Source organism: Leopardus geoffroyi, chromosome E1, assembly GCF_018350155.1.
Source record: "Leopardus geoffroyi isolate Oge1 chromosome E1, O.geoffroyi_Oge1_pat1.0, whole genome shotgun sequence".
Classification (NCBI taxonomy): Eukaryota; Metazoa; Chordata; class Mammalia; order Carnivora; family Felidae; genus Leopardus; species Leopardus geoffroyi.
The window spans coordinates 48715338-48737835 of NC_059330.1; the positions used below are offsets into that span (position 1 = coordinate 48715338).

At 38.1% G+C, this 22498-nt stretch overlaps 1 protein-coding gene across 19 annotated transcripts in view; it reads left to right on the top strand.

The window, feature by feature from the left end:
- CEP112 (centrosomal protein 112) overlaps window positions 1-22498 on the top strand; it is a 468148-nt gene that overhangs the window by 98449 nt on the left and 347201 nt on the right. For all 19 annotated transcript variants that reach the window (XR_006715132.1, XR_006715133.1, XR_006715134.1 and 16 more), the window contains 5 exons: window positions 8212-8366; window positions 8900-9029; window positions 10082-10174; window positions 11040-11099; window positions 20052-20131. Coding sequence is in view for 16 of the 19 variants with exons in the window: in XM_045489498.1 (XP_045345454.1) it covers window positions 8212-8366; window positions 8900-9029; window positions 10082-10174; window positions 11040-11099; window positions 20052-20131 (518 nt within the window). In the remaining 3 variants the exon portion in view is untranslated. The remainder of the gene's footprint in view (window positions 1-8211; window positions 8367-8899; window positions 9030-10081; window positions 10175-11039; window positions 11100-20051; window positions 20132-22498) is intronic.

A 22498-nucleotide genomic window follows, 5' to 3' on the forward strand; every position in this document is an offset into this window, starting at 1 on the left:
GCACTTGGGATGTAAAGGAAAATGATGCTTTTGAGCCAGGTGGTCATGGTCAGCGAAACGTCATTCTATTTTTAATGAAAATTGAAGTTAAAAATTAGCATTCAGCCCTTGTCAGTAGGTAACAGTAAATATAGAGTAAAATGGACAGAGTCTGTCAGCAGGGTTGGATTTAAGAATCATCAAAACTAGACAAATCTTGCTAAGCAGCTCCTGATTTAATAATTAAATAAGCTAGAGTTCAAGGCATGGCTAAAGATGAAAGACAGGACTGTCACTGAGAATTAGCTCCTCTGTTTTGTTGTTCTTTCGGGCTTTTTTCTTTTCTTTTCTTTTCTTTTCTTTTCTTTTCTTTTCTTTTCTTTTCTTTTCTTTTCTTTCTTTCTTTTTTTTTTTTGTTGATTTGTTTCCATGCTATTTTTTGTAAGCAGACACTTGTATAGATTATTAGACTTATGTTCTTTGGTATTGGCGGGGATTTTCTTGTGTGAGATTCATAATTAAAACATGTAAACACTGAATTTTTAAGACAATACATTGGAACTTACAAATCTGAAAACCATGGCAAAATGCTTAGATGCTTGGGGAAGTGACAGTGGTAAAATATAAGGCTCGATTCATATCAGCACTGAGACACACACGAGAAGTCTGTGGATGGCTTTATTGAGATTTTAGGCGCTCTTAGAGGAGTTCTTTACCTTTTTCTGTATCACGGATCTTGCTGGCAACCTTGTGAAGTCTGTGTAGTCCTTCTCAGAATAAGATTTTTATGTTTAATAAAACAGGTCACAGAGAGAGGCAATTTTTTGAGTTACAGTTATTATCATAATAGTAATAATAAAGTCATGATAAAGTAATATATGTATGTTTCCAAACTAATGGAATACATATCAAGATTTAGCAGTGGGCCTAATAACTGTGGTAACTGGTGAGTAATAATGAGGATAAACAGTATTTAGTGATTATCCAAAACTATGATGGACTATACAACTATCTGTGATTTCTGTTAGCCGTAGGTATTGCTAAATACTGCCCTGGTTTGTTGACTATATTCAGTTGAAGGGTAATGCGGAAGGTCAGGGTAGTGAAAGTTAAGATGAGATTTTCTTTTCCATTCCGGTTTCCTGACACTGTGAATTGTGCTCATCGACCTGGATCAAGGTTAAGAGACCCAACCATAAAGGGTATCAAAGGGCCTCAGACACCTGAGATATTCTGTTGGCCATGATTACCTGTTGTTAGTAGGGACATGTGGTGATTCATGGGGCCACCTGTGTCCTCTCTGAGATCACTGGAATTTGTCATTTTGTAGTCACCACCACCATTTCTTCTTCCAGCCTCATAGTTATAAAGAGACCCCCAGATAGCACCAGTTCATCGTTTTGAATTAAATGACCATTTAAAAAAAAGGAAGACTTTATTTTTTAGAATAGTATTAGATTTACAGAAGATTTGACAAGGTCGTCCACAGTTTCCATATGCCCACACCCAATTTCCTTTACTACCATCTTCCATGATTTTGGCCTGCTTGTTACAAATGAATCAGTACCGATCCACCATAATTAACGAGAGACCATAGATTATTCAGTTTTCCTTAATTTTTACGTAATGTTGTTTCTTATCCAGGATATCACATTACCTTTAGTTGTTACTTCTCCCTAGTTTCCTCTTGGCTGTGACAGTTTCTCAGATTTAACTTGCTTCTCATGATCTCAACGGTTTTGAGGAATGGGGGGCAGGCATGTTGTAGGATGCTCCTCTATTGGATTTTGTCTCATGTTTTTCTCACGATTAGACTGGGGTTATGGGTTGAGGCCGTAGGATCCCACAGGTACACTTAATTCTCATCGCATCATATCAGTGGCACATGGTATTAATGACCTACCACTTTGGATATTAATTTTGATCACCTGGCTGAAGGAGTGTTTGTTAGGGTTTTCACCATAAAGTTACTTCCCACCTTTCCATACTGTCCTCTTTGGAAGAAAGTTACTTATGCTTCACAAGTAGGGAGTTATGTTCTCATTACTTGAGGGTGTCATATCTATATAAATTGTTTGAAGCTTTTCTGCATGAGAGATTTGTCTCTTCTCCCTTATTTATACATTTATTGAATCATTTATTTGTATCAGTATGGACTTGTGGATATTATTTATTTTATACTCTGGGTTATAGTCCAGTATTCCTATATTTTATTTTGTTGCTGATATTATTCCAGCTTTGGCCATTGAGAGATCTTTCAGTGGCCTCCTGTGCCCCTTTGACTTACCCCCATTAATGTGGATTCCATGGAGAAGGTATTAGAAACCATGATCTGTGTGCTGGGTGTGCTCATTACTGCTGGGGTGTCATTTCTTTTATACCCTTTTATCTGACACAGGAAGGGAGTATATGTGCATGTGCTGATCTGTGAATATATGCATTTCTATAAACATTTCTATATGTAGTCAATCGTATCTTTATTAAGCTAAGCATAATTTCTTACTGATGTCTGTAACTCTAATCCATTACCACATGGATTATCCTAGCCTCTTCCCCTTGTGTACCTGTAAATTCTGAATCCAGCAGTGGAAGCATGGCTTCCACCATCCTCCTTGTTGTTAATTGTTCAATTCCAGTGTGCATGTATACCTCTCTCAGAGTGTACCCCTATGGGAACCAACTTTGGGTACAGTGCTTATGAGCAGTTACTTTTTGCTTTTGGTCTTACAGACTCCACTCATTTCAAAATTGCTTAGACCATCACCTTTCCCCCCATCCCTTCGATGAGGTTTTTTCATATATTTGTAATGTAACTAGATTCTCTTGTCACAGTCTGCATTTCTTCCTGAGATTTCCCCAAATTCCCCAATGATTTTTTTAATTTGCATAAAATAAGGTTCATTCTTCGTACTTTAAGATTCCATGTGCTTTGACAAATGTATCTTCTCATGAATGCATCATTGTAGTATCATACATAATATTTTCACTGTTCTAAAAATCACCTGTGCTTCACTCTGTTTGTCCCTACTCCTCTCCCTAAAATCCCTGGCAACCCCTGATCTTTCTTACTGTTTGTATAGTTTGTCATTTTCAAAATGTCATGTAATTGGAATCAGACAGTATGTATCCTTTTCAGACCGATTTCTTTCATTAAGCTCTTGTACCTTTGGGACACCTGGGTGGCTCAGTCGGTTAAACCTTTGACTTCAGCTCAGGTCATCTCACAGTTTGTGAGTTCGAGACGCATGTCGGGCTCTGTGCTGACAGCTCAGAGCCTGGAGCCTGCTTCAGATTCTGTGTCTCTCTAGTTCTCTACCCCTCCCCCACTCATTCATTTTCTCTCTCTCTCTCTCTCTCTCTCTCTCTCTCTCTCAAATAAGTAAACATTAAAATAAAAAGCAATTGTACCTTTAAGGGTTATTCATGTGTTTTTGAGGCTTAAAAGCTCATTTTTCTTTATTGCTGAATAACATTCAATTATATGGATGTACCATAGCTTGTTTATCCACTTGTCTATTGAAAGATATCTTGGTTATGTCCAGTTTTTGGCAATGATGAATAGAGCTGTTATAAACATTCACTTCATAGGGTTTTGCAGGGACATAGTTTTCAAATCAATTGTGACTCAAATCAATTGCAGCTTTACCACAGGAAGTATAAGCAGAATAAGTCAGTGCATGTATGTACCACAAAATATTTATGAAAGTGTTCATGGCAACATTATTTTTCATAGCCAGACACTGAAAACGACCCATCAGTAAAATGGATAAATTATTTTAGGTATATTCACACAAAGGAAAACTATATATAACAACGAAAAAGTTTTCATTACTGTTGTGCCCCGTGACATGGATGAATCTCTCAGACATACAATATGCATGACGAAGCCTGACCCAAAAGAGTAACCTATGATTCCATCCATAGGATGTTTAACAACAGCCAAAATTAATTTTTTTCTGATGGAAGTCAGAGTAGTGGTTGCCTTTCTGCAGAGGATGAGCCATAAGGCTTCAGAGTGGCTGGTAATGTTTACGTTTGCAGTGGCTCATGGGTGTTTTCAGTTTGTAAAGTTGTTAAAATGTATGCTTAGGATTTGTACATCTTCTTGTCATATTTCACTACGATTATGAAATAGGATAAAATATGTCACTCTTTTTGCCACAGGAGTCGAACTTTAGCTTCTAAATAGTTGCTGAGTTGCCAACCCTTTCTAATTTTTAGCTCCTATAGGATTTCAAATGTCTGTGGGTAAAGGTCCAACATCTGTATTTCTAGCCCTTATTCTCATCCTGTTGGTTGCATAACTGACCCTGACGCATAATTTGTTGAAAATCACGTCTCTATTTCCTGCCAAAGTAATATTCTTTGCCAAACTTTCTTTTAATTCCTAACGTGCTATACTCCTCCTGGCATATTAGATTGTGAACCTGGAAGATTTATGAGTCTTGCCACATGTCACCTCCTTTACTTGATATTTCGCTTAATCATACCGTTTAGTTCTCTGAGAAATTTCTTGGATCTGCTCTCTTCCCTTCTGTTTCCACAGCTACCGCTTGAGTTCAGGCCATTGTTGCCTCATTCCAGGACCCTTCTGGTAACCTGCTAGTCCCTGTCCCTGTCTCCTCTTGTTCTGTATCTCACCAATGCAGTTTGTCCCATTTACCCATGATCAAGAACTTTAATTACTAATCTAATGCCTATTATAAGTTCTTCGTATAAGCCATGCCCGTTCAGGAACTCCAGCCTTGTCTTCCGAATGCCACATTTGAGTTCACGATGTGGGAGGATATTCTCTGCATACATGGTAATCTGTCATTATGTATACAGTTATTTGTTCCTTCCTTCATCCTGTTGTTCCCTACCCCGAATTTCCCTCCACGCTGCCTGTCACAGCCTGCAAAGTATGATCTGACATCAACATCTCTTTTCCTGAATAACTTTTTACCCCATTTTGAGGCTTCTGTTATTTTGTATCCCTTTAGTTCTTTGTATTCAGTTTAAAAAAGATTACGTCGGGGCGCCTGGGTGGCTCAGTTGGTTAAGCGTCCGACTTCGGCTCAGGTCATGATCTCACGGTCCACGAGTTCGAGCCCCACGTCGGGCTCTGTGCTGATGGCTTGGAGCCTGGAGCCCGTTTCAGATTCTGTGTCTCCCTCTCTCTCTGCCCCTCCCCTGTTCATGCTCTGTCTCTCTCTGTCTCAAAAATAAATAAACGTTAAAAAAAAAATAAAAAAAAAGTTTATGTCGTGTAAATATTATTGTCTTAAGCTATTTCATATACGCCTGTATGCTTTCTCATAAATTTATTTTATTTACTCTGTGTCTATTTTGTGTAAGACACCATGAGTGTTAGGAAAATGCTTTAAAAATACATGATGAAAATAAAATAATAATAAATTAAAAATAATAAAATGAATAACTGTCTTACTGTGCAGGGGTATGTATGGGTGAATCTATTGGCATTTATTATTCTACAGGCACTGTAAGGCTTCTTATGCTGTTGTTCTTTTCCTGAATTGACCTCGGTCCTAATTTGCTTCCTGTGAATACGGGTGTATGTGATTTTTCACAGAGCCCTGACTTTCCTGCTTATTCTTCATGCCAGATTGGGCTCAGAGATGCTATAGTCACAACCTGTGCATATGCTATTGTTGAACCAAGCAACAGATTATCCACTTACTTTGGATAACTATGTTCTGATGATATTTTCTAAGATCTCCAGCCATGGGTCATCCTTTCTTGGAGTATTCTTGCATTTATATTTGATCATCATTTAATTTAGCAGACCTTCCTTATATATTTTGAGTCATGTAACAAATTCATCATAGATTTTTAAATTTCAGTATCTGGGCCATCTGCATGTTGATTTCTGGTTTTTATCCTCTTGATTCTAACTTTTGACATGCCTTATATTTTCTTCTTTTAAGTTTTTTAATGTCTATTTATTTTTGAGAGAGAGCGAGACACAGAGCATGAGTTGGGGAGGGGCAGAGAGAGAGAGGGAGACACAGAATCTGAAGCAGGCTCCAGGCTCTGAGCTGTCAGCGCAGAGCCTGACCTGGGGCTAGAACTCACGAGCTGTGAGATCATGACCTGAGCCGAAGCCGGACACTTAACCTACTGAGCTACCCAGGCACCACCATGCCTTGTGTTTTCTGATTGAATGCTAGACATTGTGTATGAATGATAATAAATGATCTGGATGATGTTATCTTCTTCCAGAGAGGGACCACCCTAACCTCCAAGAAGGATCTTGTGTGGAGACAACTTTCCTTGATCCATTCAGTGACCAAAATGGCTCAAGGCAGGGTTGCAGTCCTTGGTCTACCTCTTGATTCACCCCAGCTCCTAGTGTGGCCTTCTACCCAGTTTCAAGTGAAAGTCTCTGACGTTACCAGGGGCCTTCCTCCTTGAATAATCTACAGTTTTTTCACTCCTCAGTGATACTGCTGAAAAGTCTAGTCTGCTTTTCAGAATCTTTTCCCTTGGTCTCATGGGCATCTGTCCTGTAAATGTTAGAAATTTGGCAAATTCCTCGAGGAGAAAACTTCCTGTGTGGAGTCCCTTCTTCTGTGAACCTTTTCTCTCAGGGATCTTGATTCTTCAAGTCCTGGCTGCCTAGGCCTGCTCTAATTGCCATGCGTCAACCTCAGGAATGCTGCAGCTTACAGAATGTTGACTGGTCTCTCTATGGTTTCTGTCTCTGGCCCCCTTAAATCCCAGCTGCCTTGGAAGTTCTCGAATGCCTTCAAATTGCTTTTTTCTTGGTGTCTTTTGGCTTTTTCACTTGTTCTCAGTGCAAGTGTGATCTATTATTGCAACCTACTCCTTCATAGCCAGAGAGAGAAGTTTTTCTCTCTTAGGGTTTACTAAGACAGGGTTTCATTTCCGTTTCTAGTATATCTGGTCTCTTTTTGGTAATTTCCAAGAGAACAAGGAATAAAAATCATTTTTATGCTACCATTTAAAACTGGAAGGCCAAGGATGTATTCTTTTCTTTGTTTCTTCCAGTCAATCGATATTTAGGAAACAAGGAGATTAGAGTATGCATTGGAAAATGATCTTCTGAAAGGAATTCCCAAAGCAGAGGGATCATTAATAAAGAGGCAGAATGAATAGGATCCATGGAGAAGAAATCTGAGCATCTGATATGTGTCAGGCTCTGAGCTAGGAATTGTATGTATTTTCTATGTACCATATCTTCATACCATGTTTTTACGTTAGTTGTAGTTGTTTTCATTTCTCAAATTTAGAACCTTTTGTTTCCAAAATTTAAATTATATATCTAAATTTGTATTATAATGTAGAAAGGATGGAATGAATAAACAGTGTTGGGGTTGTACTATTATTTAATGTTTCAACTTTATTTTGAATGTTTATCTCAGGATGAGTATAAAAGAACTAATTGGAATATCATCCTAACCTTTTCTAATTGCTCACACTTACTGGAAGGTTAATTGTTAAAATGAAAATCAATTGTCCCTTCAGCTAATGCCTGCCTACCCTAATTTTAGATAAATCCCCTAGTCATAAATACCTTGATCTAGTTTTATAAAGGTGAGAAATTCAAAATGACTTAGGCATCAAGTAGTAGGGAAATGATTTAATTATGTGATGATTTTGAAGACTCCTGGAAAAGCAGTGCTTTTGGCAAAATGGTAAGTAAATAAAAATCTGAAACAAATGAAATATTTTTTCACTAATACTGCAACTGTGTAATAAAATACTTTTATATACTGATTGATGATATGTGTATCACTTTAAAATTTTAAAAATTAAAATTTAAAGTTTCTTTTTAAAAATATTATTACATTGCCTTTATAATTTTAATAAGTTTCTAAAACTTCAAATGAAGAGTAAAGAATATTGCCAAGTACTTACGTAACAAGTTATTGAGTTACATGAAGGATAAGGATTTTGTAAGGATAAGGACTTCATCCCTCGTATTTACTGGTTTGTCCATAAATCTTGGAATCATACCACATTCAGTAAATATTCATTGAACAAATGAATAGCTAAAAGCATATAAACATGATGATCTTACTCCTATGGGAGAAAGCATTTTTTTTCTTTTTAAAGATTTTGTTAATTTAGAGGTTGGTTTAATTTTTATTAGTAAGAATATTGTATTGTTATCTGTAATGGGGCGTATATTTTCTTCAGGCTACTTAATGATACAGAAGTGTTATAAAGTCAGTCAGGGGCTTTCTTAACAATGACTTATTATTTCAGAACCAGATGGTCAAGGAACTGGAGTCCCGTGTCCAGCAGCTGACTGGAGAAGCAGAGAACAGTAATTTACAGAGACAGAAATTAATTCAAGAAAAATTGGAACTTGAGAGAATTTACCAGATAGCATGTAATGAATTACAAGAAGTAAAGGCAAGGTATCGTCTGAAGTCAGATATCTATCAAGTGTGGCTGTAAAGTACTGATATTGACTCTAAAAATTATTTGCCAGAGTTAATTACACATTTAACCTCGGGAGGTTTCCAGCACAGAGACTGCCATTTATTAATTTTAAAAGTCCCATTTAATATAAGAAGTATAACATTTAAGAAGTTGGTAAAAATGTGAGTAGGATACTTGTTTGATGTATTGAAAGATGATGGGAGCACTGGGGTGGCTCAGTTGGTTGAGCGTCCAACTCTTGGTTTCAGCTCAGGTCATGATCTCGCAGTTTGTGAGTTCAAACCCTGCATCGGGCTCTGTGCTGACAGTGCGGAGCCTGCTTGGGATTCTCTCTCTCCCTCTCTCTCTGCCTCTCCCCTGCTTGCTTGCTCTCTCTCTCTTTCAAAATAAATAAGTAAACTTAAAAAAGTATTTAAAAAAAAGATAATGCATTTGAGTTTGGTTCACTAAAAATTTTCATTTTAGAGGTTGATTCTAAACGTATTGGAATCTCTCTTATTGCTTTTAGGCGCAACTCACTACATAAAGAGAAAGATCACCTTGTGAATGATTATGAACAAAACATGAAACTATTACAAACCAAATATGATGCTGATATAAACCTTCTGAAAAAGGAACATGCTCTTTCAGCTTCAAAGGTATTAGATGCTGTAGATACAGTCGTACAAAGTAGTTACTTACTTTACTCAGCTTAGAGGTGTAGATTAGCCACGTGGGAAGCTAACTATTTGGCATTTGAAATTAGTCTCTTTTTTGCTTTATTCTTGGAATAACTGAAACTTGTAAGGATTTTTATTGGTATTTAAAATATGGAAAATGCTGGGGTACCTGCGTGGCTCAGTTGGTTAAGCATCCAACTTTGGCTCGGGTCATGATCTCGGGGTTTGTGAGTTCGAGCCCCGCGTCGGGCTCTGTGCTGACAGCTCAGAGCTTGGAGCCTGCTTCGGATTCTGTGTCTCAGTCTGTCTGCCCCTCCCTTGCTCGCACTCTGTCTCCCTCACTCTATGAAAAATAAATAAGCATTAAAAAAAATTATAAAATGCTGAAAATGCTAAATGTCTAATACAGAGCATGATATAAATATTTAATAAACTAAATTTTGCTATGAGTTAACCCTTTCTAATACCAAAGTTTTTAAAGGAGAGAACATATAAAAATACAAGAAGAAATGCTCAGTTGTGTTAATAATACGTTTTTAGAGAACGATGTACATTATTATTATTATTATTATTATTATTATTATTTGGAAATCTGGGTCATGCTTTAGTTTTCCTGTCATCACATACATCTGCAAGAACCCTTACTAGCAGCCACACACTTTTGTGTCTGATACTGAAGCTTTCCACAAAGAGAATTCTATAGCTACAATTCTAAGGCAATCAGTTACTTGCTATGTTATGAATTAAGTATTCCAGTGGATTTCATTTTAAAATTAAAATTTAGAATGTCTTCTGTAAGCCTGTTATCTTTATCAGTATTGTATTTTCATAACTTTAAATACTGTGCAGAATTTAGTTTATATTTTTACTTTAAAAGATTTTTAAGCTTTTTTGAAAACATATTTTTCATTCAGATTTATAGATTATTTTAATTCTGATTAAACCTTTAATCGGAGGGGAAAAAAGATACATTTATTCAACCAGAAGTTCTAGGATGGTACTGGTTTTCATTATTCTTAAAATTCTTTTAGGCATCTGGTATGATTAAAGAACTAGAACAGAACATCTGTCAATTAAAACAGCAGCTCCAGGAATCAGAACTTCAAAGAAAGCAACAGCTAAGGGTGAGTCCTTATTTTTATACAGAGCAGTGGCTAAATCTCACCTTTCCTTGTCTTGATTGTATGTATAAGTAAGAGTTGATTTAAAAGAATCCCTCAGACATGGAACTAGCCATTTTTTCTTTTGTTACGTTGTAACATTTTCCATCTTATTTATTTTAGCAAAAGAAGATGCTAGTGGGATATAGAGAATAAAGAACAATAATTTTAATTGGAATAATCTTTTTTGATTCATTCAAAAAATAAGCCTTATTTAAATACATTATTATTTTAGAATAATCTCCTCCCTTTAAATTCCTCTCAACCAGTCTTCATAATTTCTCTTTCTTCTTCACATCTTCTAGATCCTTCCTTTGCCCTCATGGTCAAGAAATGCCAGACTGGCATCTGATATAATTTCAAGCGTATTATTTCTATATTGAGTCAGTTGGTTGCTTTTAAGTAATCTCCTAAAAATAAGGGCCAGAAAGTTTCTCTTCCACTCTAAAGTAGGTCCTCGTGAGAGTAGTTAACATCTTCAGATAACTAAGGTTTTCTGTTCTGCCCTAACATAAAGCTATTCATATTTCTATTTGTAGTTTACATCATTGGACAGGTAGGGCTTTTGTCATAATATGCAAAACTTCAATAAGGTTTGTCATCAGGTAATTTGGTTTGTTTGTCTATTTATTTATTTCTAATATAATTTATTGTCAAGTTGGCTAACATACAATGTATAAGTGTGCTCTTGGTTTTGGGGATAGAATCCCCTGATTCATCATTTACATACAACACTCAGTGCTCATCCCAGAATTTATTTAGATTACTAATTTTATTGACTCCAGTAGCAACTTTAACTATAATAAAAATAAATATTTGTTATTCACAGGATCAAGAAAATAAGTTTCAAATGGAGAAAAGTCATTTAAAACACACCTATGAGAAAAAGGTAATGTGTTTTGTGGGGCACTGTAAGGCAGCGAGCATGAGGGCTGGTTTTTACAAAGCCATGCATTCTAGACTTTAAAGAATCATTTATTTCTCAAGTTTATTTCAGCTAGCCAGTGATCAAATTTTGCTTCTTCATTTTTCATGTTTATAAACAGCTTCTTTAATTCGATTAATTGTATCAATGTAAAAACACCCCTTGTATATTATATTTAATGAGTGAAGAGTATTGTGGTATTAACTTCTCATAACACTTTGAAATTATGCTTTTTTCTACCAGTTTAAAAATATGATACAAGTGATAGGAGCTGTTTGTGTTCTGTTGTATCATATGTGCGGTAATGCTAAATATTTAACCAAGGAATATAAAACAATGAAAGAATTGTCTACTAGTTAAAAATTTCGTGAATAATTGTTTCATGTTATTTAGAACAGTGAATAATTCTGCATATGCTGGCATCCGTGTTATCAGTAATAATTGGGGGTTTATTAATATACTATTAACACCTTTGGCAATAAAATGCAAGGTTCTATAGGTTTGTGACTTATTTTTTAATGTTTATTTATTTATTGAGAGAGTGTGTGCATGTGTGCGCACAAGGGAGGGGCAGAGAGAGAGGGAGGGGGAGAATCTCAAGCAGGCTCCACACTGTAATCACTGAGCCTGATGCAGGGCTCAATCCCATGATCTTGTGAACCGTGAGATCATGACCTGAGCTCATGAGATCATGACCTGAGCCGAAATCAGGAGTTGGAGCTTAACCGACCAAGCCACCCAGGTGCCCCTAGGTTTGTGACTTTTAAACTTTAGTTTTGAATTTGTTGTTTGCTGTATAACCTGGATATTAAAGAACAGTTAAATAGCAAAGATTTTATTGCTGCTTTTGGAATTATTTATTGTTGCAATATTAGCCAAATTAATCTACTTGTAAAAATATACATAGAAAATGAGAAAAACATTAATCCTTCAATAATGAAATACATATAGTTTAAAATTAAGCAGGTTTTATAGCACAGCATTCTTAAAACACTGTGTATACCTCATCGCACTTATCCATATAGTCACTCAGCAGATACTCATTAAACACTTTCATTGGTCGAAGGTGTCACTGGAATGGGGGAGAAGGTTAAGGATAAATTAGCATAGATTCTGCCTTCCAGGAGCTTAATATCTAGGAAGAATGTTTCTGTCATTTGGAAAAGTGAATATTTCTACTGACATGTATTGACCTGAATACATGCCCTTTAAAATTACAATTTTCTGGGGCGCCCGGGTGGCTCAGTAGGTTGTGTGTCTGACTTCAGCTCAGGTCATCATCTCGCAGTTCATGAGTTCAAGCCCCGCATCAGGCTCTGTGCTGACAGCTCAGAGCCTGGAACCTGCTTCAGATTTTGTGTCTCCCTCCCTCCCCCACCCCTGCTCGCGTGCTCTCTCTCTCTCTTTCTCAAAAATAAACATTAAAAAAAAATTTTAAATTATAATTTTCTTATTGCTAAGGTTTTTTCTCCTGCTGTTTTAATGCGGCCTCAATGCAAGATCTTAAATATATTTCATGTGTACAAAATGGTATCTGAACAAGAGAGGGAAATATTGTTTTCATTGAAATAAAGAACTTGTTTTTTTAGTTTTTTACTGTTGAGCATGCAGCTTTGTAAATATTTTTCTTACTAAAAGAAGACCATACGTTATCATAAGCCTCACCCCCACTGAATAACGCACCCTCTGGGTGTACTTGTTGGTCCATTGTTCATTCGTTGGGCAGATGTCTGGCTTCCTGTTCATTAAGGAACACCTTGGCCTCCTGCTTCTTTAAGCTCTGTGGTCAGCTCTCTTCCTGAGATAGTATCTGGGTACCTATGAGGTGGAAGGAGGGGCTGGGAGCAAAGAGAAGGGCAGGCACTGACTAATTTTGAAAGAATGTATTCCTATCCCAAACTCCTGTTAAGTTCTACTGAGGACTGTTAGAGCTGGAGAGCCCATCTCCTACCACTGTCTTCTCTTGGCTAGTTAGCCACAAAGTACATTAAGGTTTCTGGATCAGCCCCTCTGCCTGGCGGACACACACAGGAAACAACGTTCGAGCTCAGTTTGCGCCTGTCCAGTAACCTCCCATCCAGTAACCTCCCACCCACTCCTGTTGTGTTTCCATGAGTGACAGGGGAGCAAAGCTGAGTCCTTTTTAGTAGGCGTCCTACCTACAGCTTTTTCCCTTTCCACACGGTATCAGCTGGCCTAGCTTTTTAATAATGTAAGTAGTTAAAGTGCATTAATTGTCTTCAATGTAAATAAGAAGTGTTTAAAATAATAGCAATCCTTAAAAGAAAAATAAGCACAATTGGTCACATTGCATGTGTTCTGACTTCATTTGTGCTGGAAGAAAATGTTGCTCAGCATGTCACTTTTTGTTTTACAATTAATTTCACAGTCTCCCCCTTTTAAATTGACATCTGTTCTTATTTCTTTATTAAACCTGCTGTGATCTCAGTCCTTGAAGATTTGATGTCTTGTACCCCCCTCAGGGAATATCCTTCTTGACTGCACAAAGAGCTGACATAAATCTGACACAGTCCTGGACTGTGGACTCAATAGCCAAGTGGGTTGTATAGGGTTTTTGTTGGTCAGCCGGTGTTACAGGTGTGCACGTTCAATAACTTTTGGTAGAAAACTTAGTTCTGAATATCTGCTCAGGAGGAGGAAATGCCATCTGAGTGACATTATTTCCTCACGCCAATAAGAAAGCAGCATGAGCGATTCTAACTTGTCTTTGAGGTCAGAGAAACAGCATCAAATGCTGTCCCTAATTTAAGCACACACACATATTATCTAATGGTTTTTATTGATCTCTAGCGGCTATTGCCTGCTCTTAAGATCTTTGAACATCAAACAAATAATAGGTAGTAAAACTAAATGTCATTGTTTGATGAAGTGTCCTAATCTGTTAAATCAGGAAATGGTCGGGCTAAATGATTTTACTAGCAAGGAAACACCTGCCTCCTACAAATAACCCATTGCTTGTTTTCCAAACAGTCACCAAAGAGTGAAAGATGGTACTGTTTACCTAAAGAAGTTTGTGAGACAGATGTTAAGCATGTATATTCTGAAATGTGCGAGAATTAAAATACCTACTTATAATTACTCTGCTGTAATTGTGGAACAGATGAGATACAGCGTCTGCTGGAGCTCGAAACCATCACAAAATCGTATTCCAGTGTTTCACCTTCACTTATAATTCTTTTAATCAGGTTAAAATAATTTAAAATGGTCACAGCTTTACACAGAATATAGTGCGTAGTATTTTGCATCTTCTACTGGCATGGTTTTCCTTAAGAGGACAGTGTGCCTCGAGTGAAGTCTGGGAAAAATGAAATGGCACAGTGAAACGTATTGTAGTGAGAAGTCATGCAGCCCGATGCCTGCGTTTCTCTTGCGGGGAAGCCGAGGCTGGGGATGGGGTGGAATTAGCCAGACGGTGTGGGTGCATGGCCCCTTCCTGTGCTGGGATGTCTGCCACCGTGTATCTGTGTCCTTCTGCAGAGCAGAATCTCTTTCTTATTTGTACAAGTACTCCTTTTTTTGGATCACTTAAATTCTTGGGCTGCCAGGGAAAATAGACGTAATATTTTACATATGTTTACATGCATTTAGTAAATGTTCAATAAGTGTGGTTATGTCTAGTTCAATCAATTATTTACAACAGACTCCCATGTTGGGGAATAGGTGCTGTGTCTTTGACTCTCCGGTTTGTATTTTCATTATTTAAGTGATTAAAATTTATTTTTGGTATTAGCCATATATAGTAGGGAAAGGATTACAAGATCAGGTTATTCTCCACTGCGTAGAGTACATAAAAAAGGAAAGGTTGCCAGAAACATTATCTTTATCACCACAGGTATAGAATATAGGTAAAATATATATTTACCTGGAATATAGGTAAAAACTAAACTATAGAATATAGGTAAAATAAATATCTACCTGGAATATAGGTAACAACTAAAAATAGAGTCCAAAAAGGCAGTTAACCACCCAATACAAATGTATTCAATTAAGGACAAATAAACAGATCTTATGTGGGCCAGGTATTGTGCTGGGGATGTAGACATACATGAGAAAGAAACAGCTTGTGGCTTTAAGGACCCCTCAGCTCAAAAGTCTGTGCATTGACACATGCACCTTTACCTCCGAGGGAAGCCTCTCATTCTCCCCCTCAGATGGTCCCACTTCTGCTTCAGAAGTGGTTCCGGTGGTTTAGAGGCAATAAATCAGATCAAGGTGCTTGCGTTAGCGCACTGACTGGCGTCAGGAAGGCACAGCTGCAAACCTGACGACAAGGTTAAGGTTGAACAGAGAGGGATAAAAAGCACTTACAAGAGCTCGAATTCTTAGCAACTCAGGGGCTGTTTTCTGAAAGGGCAGACAGCCCATCTAAGGGATTTACTGTACTGGGCCATCACTGTGACTTTGGGTCTTCATAATGAAGAAACTGTTTTATGTATAGAGTGTTCAGTGTGCGAGGGTAACATTTGCTGAGAATTTATTATTATGTTCCTGAAATTGTTCTAAGGGCTATACAGGAAGTAGTTTATTAACTCATCACAATTAACTTATTTTCCATGGAGTCACTTACTAACTCATCACAATTTTTGAAATATAGTTACCGTTAACCCCTGTTTTTCAGGGTGGGTGGGGGGGATGCAGCGGAGGCACAGAGTGTCAAGTAACTTGCGGAGGAGCAGGGTAGAAACCCATGCAGTCTGACTCCACAGCTTGCTCTCAAGATCACCCTGTCACTTCAGCTAGGTTTTCCTCAAAGGTATGGGTAATTTTTTTGAAGTTTTCACTTAAAGGGGTAAATCTCAACGACACCTTCATGCAGAGCATTCTGAGTCCCAGAAAAACAAAACAAAACAAAACTTAGCAGGGAACAGGGGAAACCCCTGGTGGTGCAGTGCAGGGTGTCGCGGAGGTGCAGTCCCAATGTGTACAACATCACTGACTGACCAGTAACCCTGCCAGCGGCTCCCTGTGAGTTCCCCATGTAGCAGGTGGCTTCAGAGTCCCGCACAAGTAGGCTGTGAGGTGTGGAGAAAACTCCTCCTCGGTAGAAATCCCCAGTCCACCGCCCTGGGGACTTCCCGGGACCTGGATTGCAGCGGCGGTCCCGAGAAGAAGACCGCCCTAGCCGGCGTGTCACGGAAGCCAGGTTGTGTCCCCCGCGTTCTTGGCCAAGCCTCAAATCCAAAAGGGTAACACGCCCTTTACAAATGAGTAGGAGAAAAGAGCCAAAATGGGGTCTGTGGAAAAACAGCATAGAGCAAAGGGAGGCCAATACAGAAGACCCAGAGAACAGAGTTTCTTCTGATAGGTATTACTCCAAAAGAAAACATCCAAAAAAATTCATCAGTAGAATCCCGGAAAGTACGATGTCCGTGAAAGAGGAGGAGACATCATAAGGAAAGAGAAGGATGAAGTGAAAACGGAGGTACTTGTCATGGAAAGGGTTGTGGAGACCCTGAAAACACGATAGCAGGTCCAAGATTCACCTAGGAGCTGGGGTGGGGTAGAGCAGATGCTGTAAAGTGTCAATCAGGACAAACCATTATCCTGCAGACTGCAAGGCAAAGGCAAAGAATGAAACATCTGGAGACAGGAGGTAGATATGAAAGCAGAAAACAGGAAACGAGCATACAATTGATATTCCTGAAGGGGGGCTCAGAATAGATTAGCACAAAAGGAAAGGTAGGAGAGAACCTTCCTGAAGGTCTCTGTATACAGATTTAGAAGAGTCACCCTGTATCAGGTAAAAAGCAATAAAGCGATTCAACAGCATTTGAACCTCAGTGCAGAGAGTGGTTTTGTAAATATCCAGGCCTGGGTGAGAGGGGGTCGAGGTCAGGGGAGTTTAGTCTCCCTGGTTGCAAATCTGAATGGCTCAAAGCAGTAGAGTGACAAATGCTGTTTTTAGGCCAAAATGTTGTGACTCCGTAATCTTATACACACCCTTTCCCTCAAGTGCAAGGGCAACAGCCGACCTTCTTGGACGTGAAGAGCCTCAGAGATAGGTCACCCAGATACTCTTTTTGAAAATAAATTCTTACTGGCTGATGTACTTTAATTCACCTAAGAATAAGCAAAACATCACATCAAACAAAACAACAGAAAATACTCAAGAATGAAAAGGAAGTAGGGGTGCATGCCACAAATAACTAAAATAGAGTTGAATTTTAAATGTTTTTTTTGTGTACATGATACAAAATAATGCAGATGTTGGAAAAATTTCTCGAGAGGAGAGATGTGTAGATAAAGAAAAATGTTAAAACAGTTATCTGGATCAAATCAACAAGGTTTAAAAGAAAACAATGGGTAGGAGAAGTTAACGTGCTAAGCTGTCACTTAAAAAGATAGGACACAGAGGCTAATTTTTCACTTGTTGACTATTAGAAATATTGGTTAAAAATAATTGTGATATCTTTGTAGTATCACTGGTGAAATGAAAATCTATGTCAATCTATCAGAACATAGACGAGTTTTGGAACAACAACAAAAGCTGTATAAAAAGGGAACATAAAAACCCCAAAAGCCTAAAGAAAAATGTGTAAATAAGAATATTTTCGTGATTGGGGCACCTGAGTGGCTCAGTTGGTTAAGCGTCTGACTTCGGCTCAGGCCGTGATCTCGCGGTTTGTGAGTTCGAGCCCCGCGTCAGGCTCTGTGCTGACAGCCTGGAGCCTGGATCCTGCTTCGGATTCTGTGTCCCCTTCTCCCTGCCCCTCCCCCACTCATGCTGTCTCTCTCTCAAAAATAAACAAGCATTTAAAAAAAAAAAAGTATTTTAGTGATGACAATAAACTCAATAATCTCCCCTAGTAAAAGAAAATGTGTAATTTGGGTTAAAAGCCCAATCTGTGTGATATTTGTAAGAGACTTAAAATTAATTAACCGAGGAAACTTAAGCAAAAAGCCTAGGGAAACATGTGACAGCAGTAGAGACATTAACACTGAGACGTTAACTTCCCAAATGTCATTTCCACATCTTCCACTCAAACAGCTTTTCTTTTCTTTGTGTTTTTATGTTAGTGGATGTTTGGATTTTTACTTAATATTTTATTTCAAGAGAGGATTTTACCGATATGAATATGTATGTTTCCAAAATGTCCACGCTGGGTCATCTCTGGGTTTAATTTTGGGCTTTAATCTCTTTCATACTGTATGTTAAAGGGACCAGATCAGTGTGGGGTTGCTGCTTCTGTTGCTTTATTATGTACTTACTCCATTTTGGCATGCCTACTATGTGCCAAGCCTATAATATAGTACAGACCAGGGATCCAATAGAAGAAAGACAGTAATTTCAGTCTAGAACCTGGTAAAATTGTGGACAATTGAATTTTTTTCCTCATGGAAAGTAAAATAAATGCAGTGGCAAAAATTTACAAGGCAGGTTAGATGCTCTTTTTAGTGAGGTTGGTATTTATAAGGTATTTTAACTTTACTATTTAGAATATGGGGGAGAGGCGTCCCCTGTCCTCATTCTCCTGAGGGCCTACCCTTGCCACCACCCTGTGGGTTCCTGTTTCCCATTTTTTCTCACCTCTTGTTCTCAGAGCAGCCAACAGAAGCTTTTTGATATTCTCATGGAATATGAAAATATGAAAAAACTCAAGGAAAATGTCCTTTCTCTTCTCCTTTGAGTCTACAGACAATGGATTTTATTTATGTATTGATTTTACTAAAGCACCAAAGGAGAAAAATGTAAGAGAATTATCAAAGGAAAACATTTTTTTAAAAAAATATTTTTGTTTATTTTTGAGAGAGAGAGAGAGAGAGAGACAGAGTATGAGCAGGGAAGGGGCAGAGAGACAGGGAGACACAGAATCCAACGCAGGCTCCAGGCTCCGAGCTGTGAGCACAGAGCCCGACACGGGGCTCGAACCTGTGAACCGCGAGATCATGACCTGAGCCGAAGCTGGACACTTAACTACTGAGCCACCCAGGCACTCCCAAAGGAAAAGGTTTTTGGATTTAGAGAGGTCTCCATCCAAACTGATACAAATAGCTAAGGACAGGCATTTTGGGCTAGCACTGAGTCAGTGTTTGAAGTGTTGTGTATGTGTGTGTGTTGTTGGTTTTTTTGCCTGTCATTCCTCTCCCAGCCCCTGTACCCACCAGTGGCCCTGTCAGCCTTACCTGGGCTGCCAGCAGGTACACAGCCAGTCCCCCCCACCCCCCCCACTAAGTGACTTGTGATTTCTCACCTCCCAGCCGGGCTCCCTTGTGTGTGGAACCGTGGCTACCTGTTGACTCCTCCCTTCCCGTCCAGCTGTCCCAAAGTCTCCTTTCCCTCTAGATCCATGTAATGTCCTTGTTGGATATGCTTATGTGCATTTTCACCCGAAGACTTTTCTGTGAAGAGAAATTTCCAGCCCTCACGATTCACGCTGCCTTCCCCCCAACTCGAAGGATGCTGCGTTTAGGAAAGAGATACTCATGGTGGGGGGATTGCCTCCCACACCCAGTGGACGCTTGTTCCAACCATCCCCAGCAGTGGAAGGGAGGACTGTTTCACCATAACCTGTATATGTTTGCAGAATGTAGACACGTCATGTATCGCCTTCTCCTGAATCTCGTGAGATTCCTTTCCTCTGGCTAATATGTAAGTTAAAAAACATTCGAAAGTGATTGCTCCCGCTTTGAAGGTCTTACACGTCAGTTTATTTTACAGGAAATCCCCACACAGGTAGATTCACACAGTTACGAACTTTGACCAGAAAAGAGGTGTTGAAAGTATAATAAGGGAAATAGTTGTATGGTAAACGAACATGGTTAACCAAGTCTCTATCTTCAAACATCTAAATCTAATTTGACGTTAAAAATAGATTTAAGATTACTGCTTCATTGTTTGTGTTTCTCCCTTGAGCACTTGCCTTCTGGTAAATTTTACCGTTTTTGTCATGGCAGACTCATGACCTGGAGAGTGAACTTGGTAAAGAGAAAGAAGAAGCTCAAAAGAAAATCCATAAACTTGAGGAAGCACTGAAGTGAGTAAAATTGTAATATGTTTAATTACAAAATGCTCTGGTTCTAATCCGTGGGCCAAATGAAGTAACTAGAACTTAAACATCATCTTTTTATAACAGCCTTGCTGTGGTTTAGTTTGAGTCCAGTTTCCATCGTGAATCTCTATTTTCTGAATTTTATTACTAGCCAGCACATTTTTTTTAAATGAAAAATCAGTTCATCTGTTTTTAAGTGATAGGAATGTAAGAAAATAGAACTTAGTGGTTTTAGATGCTTTCTTCCTCTTAAATGAAAACAGATTAAAACGAAAAAAAAGAAGATTGAGGTCTTAGGACATTTAGAAATTCCTCTGTAGATTTTTTTTTTTTTTTGACAAATTTGGGTAATGAAATGTTCCAGTTGTTATATTTGAAAATGGACTACTATACAAGCATTGTTTAGAAAAGATTTTGTCTCATGATAGAGAACTTAAATATACACATTAAAGTATCAGATTTTATTTGTCTTCTCCATTCATTTACTAGGTTGATTAGGCCCTTCTTATCAGTAGGTTTTATCGTTCGGTTTCTAGCTGGAAAACATTGATTTAGTCAATAAATATTGAGTTTCCACCATATGTCAGGTAGTGTGTAGTACCTTCCCAGAGGACCTGGGGGTTGGTTGGAAAGATATTCAAGACCTTTGGCAATTTTATCACAGAGTGATAAGAACAGGGTACCTGACCCAAAAAAGAGATTTAAGAAGGGAAGCTTACTTGAGTACGTTTTATCTAGCTAACTCAGAGAATCAGCTAATTCGATTTTTCCTTCTTCCTCAAAACTTCAAACAATTTCTAGAAAGGCCAAAAAAGAACACTCAGAATCAAACAAACTTAGTTTCAGATTCTGCCTGTGAAGACTGCATGACCATTTCCTCTCCCTCATTTTCCTTGTTAATAAAATGTATTAGCTGAGTTGCCATATAGAACATGTTAAAATAATTTATGTACTAGGACGTCATGGGGTATCAATTTTGTATCTACACAAGGGCTTATGCCTTATTTGTTCACATCACTACGTATGAATTAGATAAAGTCAGAAGAGAACTGTAATATTCATTAAACATTAAGTTCAACAAGTGTGCTTTATGCTCTAAGTTGGACAAAACTAGGGCATTCTTGCTCTCTTTGTGGATGGGATGCCCTTCCTTTATTCTGCATTCATTTTGTCCTCCTTAAAATGTTGATAACTTTCTTCATCTATTCAGTTTATCACCATTTTCATTTCTCTTTTGTTCTACTTCATCTCTCTTCTTTTGTAATTTCTCTATATTTTTTTCATTGGTTTGTTGACTTGCATTTTATATCCCTGAAGAAGAGAAAATCCCTTTGAATAACAGTACGTCAACAAATATTTGTTTGGTACTTACAATGTCTATAGACTGTGGTATCCTCAAGTAGAAGGTTTAGAAGATGTAAGTCAAGACATACTGTTGTTCTTAAAGATTTTGTGTAGTCCAAGTTAGGCTTTGGCAGTACTTAGAGTCCTGGATACTCAGTTGTTGACAATAAGTGCAGTTGGAATTCAGAAAGATCTTTCCAGTGGCATATTGAGAGTTTATGTGTAAAATAGCATAGTATTTTAATGTTCACTGATAGATAGTGTAAGCCCCCTGAAACCTCTGTAGTTTTCTGTATATAACATTACCATTCACTGAGCCAAGTCACATTGTTTAAGGCTTTAAAGGTCTATACCAAAATACCAAATTTTACTTGGAGTTAAAAAGGCTATTTTATTTTAGGTTTTTACTAAAATTCTCCTGTAGGCCTGTTTCTCCCATTCCCTGTGCAGGAGATGTCTTCGTTTTGACTAAATGTCTGTCTGACCTTAACAGTCCAACACGTAGGATAGCACGAGCATTCTGGCATGAAAGGAACAGAGTTAGTTGTTGTGTGGTCTGAACTTCAGAGTCCACAGCCCAAGCTGGCTGTCTCCCCAAGGAAAATAGTCTGGAGAGTGACTGCTACTGCTTTTGAATCTAAGAACTGTGTTAGACCCAGTTGGGGTCCAGGAACAATTCCATTTTTCCCAGAAGACAGCTATGTATGATCTAGAAATTTGCCTTGATTATTAGCAAAATGTTTTCTGTAATAAATATACACAAAGTGGAAAATCTCACTTTTGAATGTGGTGGTATTTATTCATTTCATCATTTTTTCATTTACTCATTAAGGGTTTATTTCTTCTGTGTGTGTTGAATGTGTGGTAGAGACCAGCAGAGACAGCAGTTCATACATAGGAATTCATATGTGTGGGAACCCATGATAAATGTATTCAACTCAATCTTCAGTTAAGAGCTCAAGATGATACCTGAGAACCTCTCATTATTAAAGAGGGACCCTGATTTGC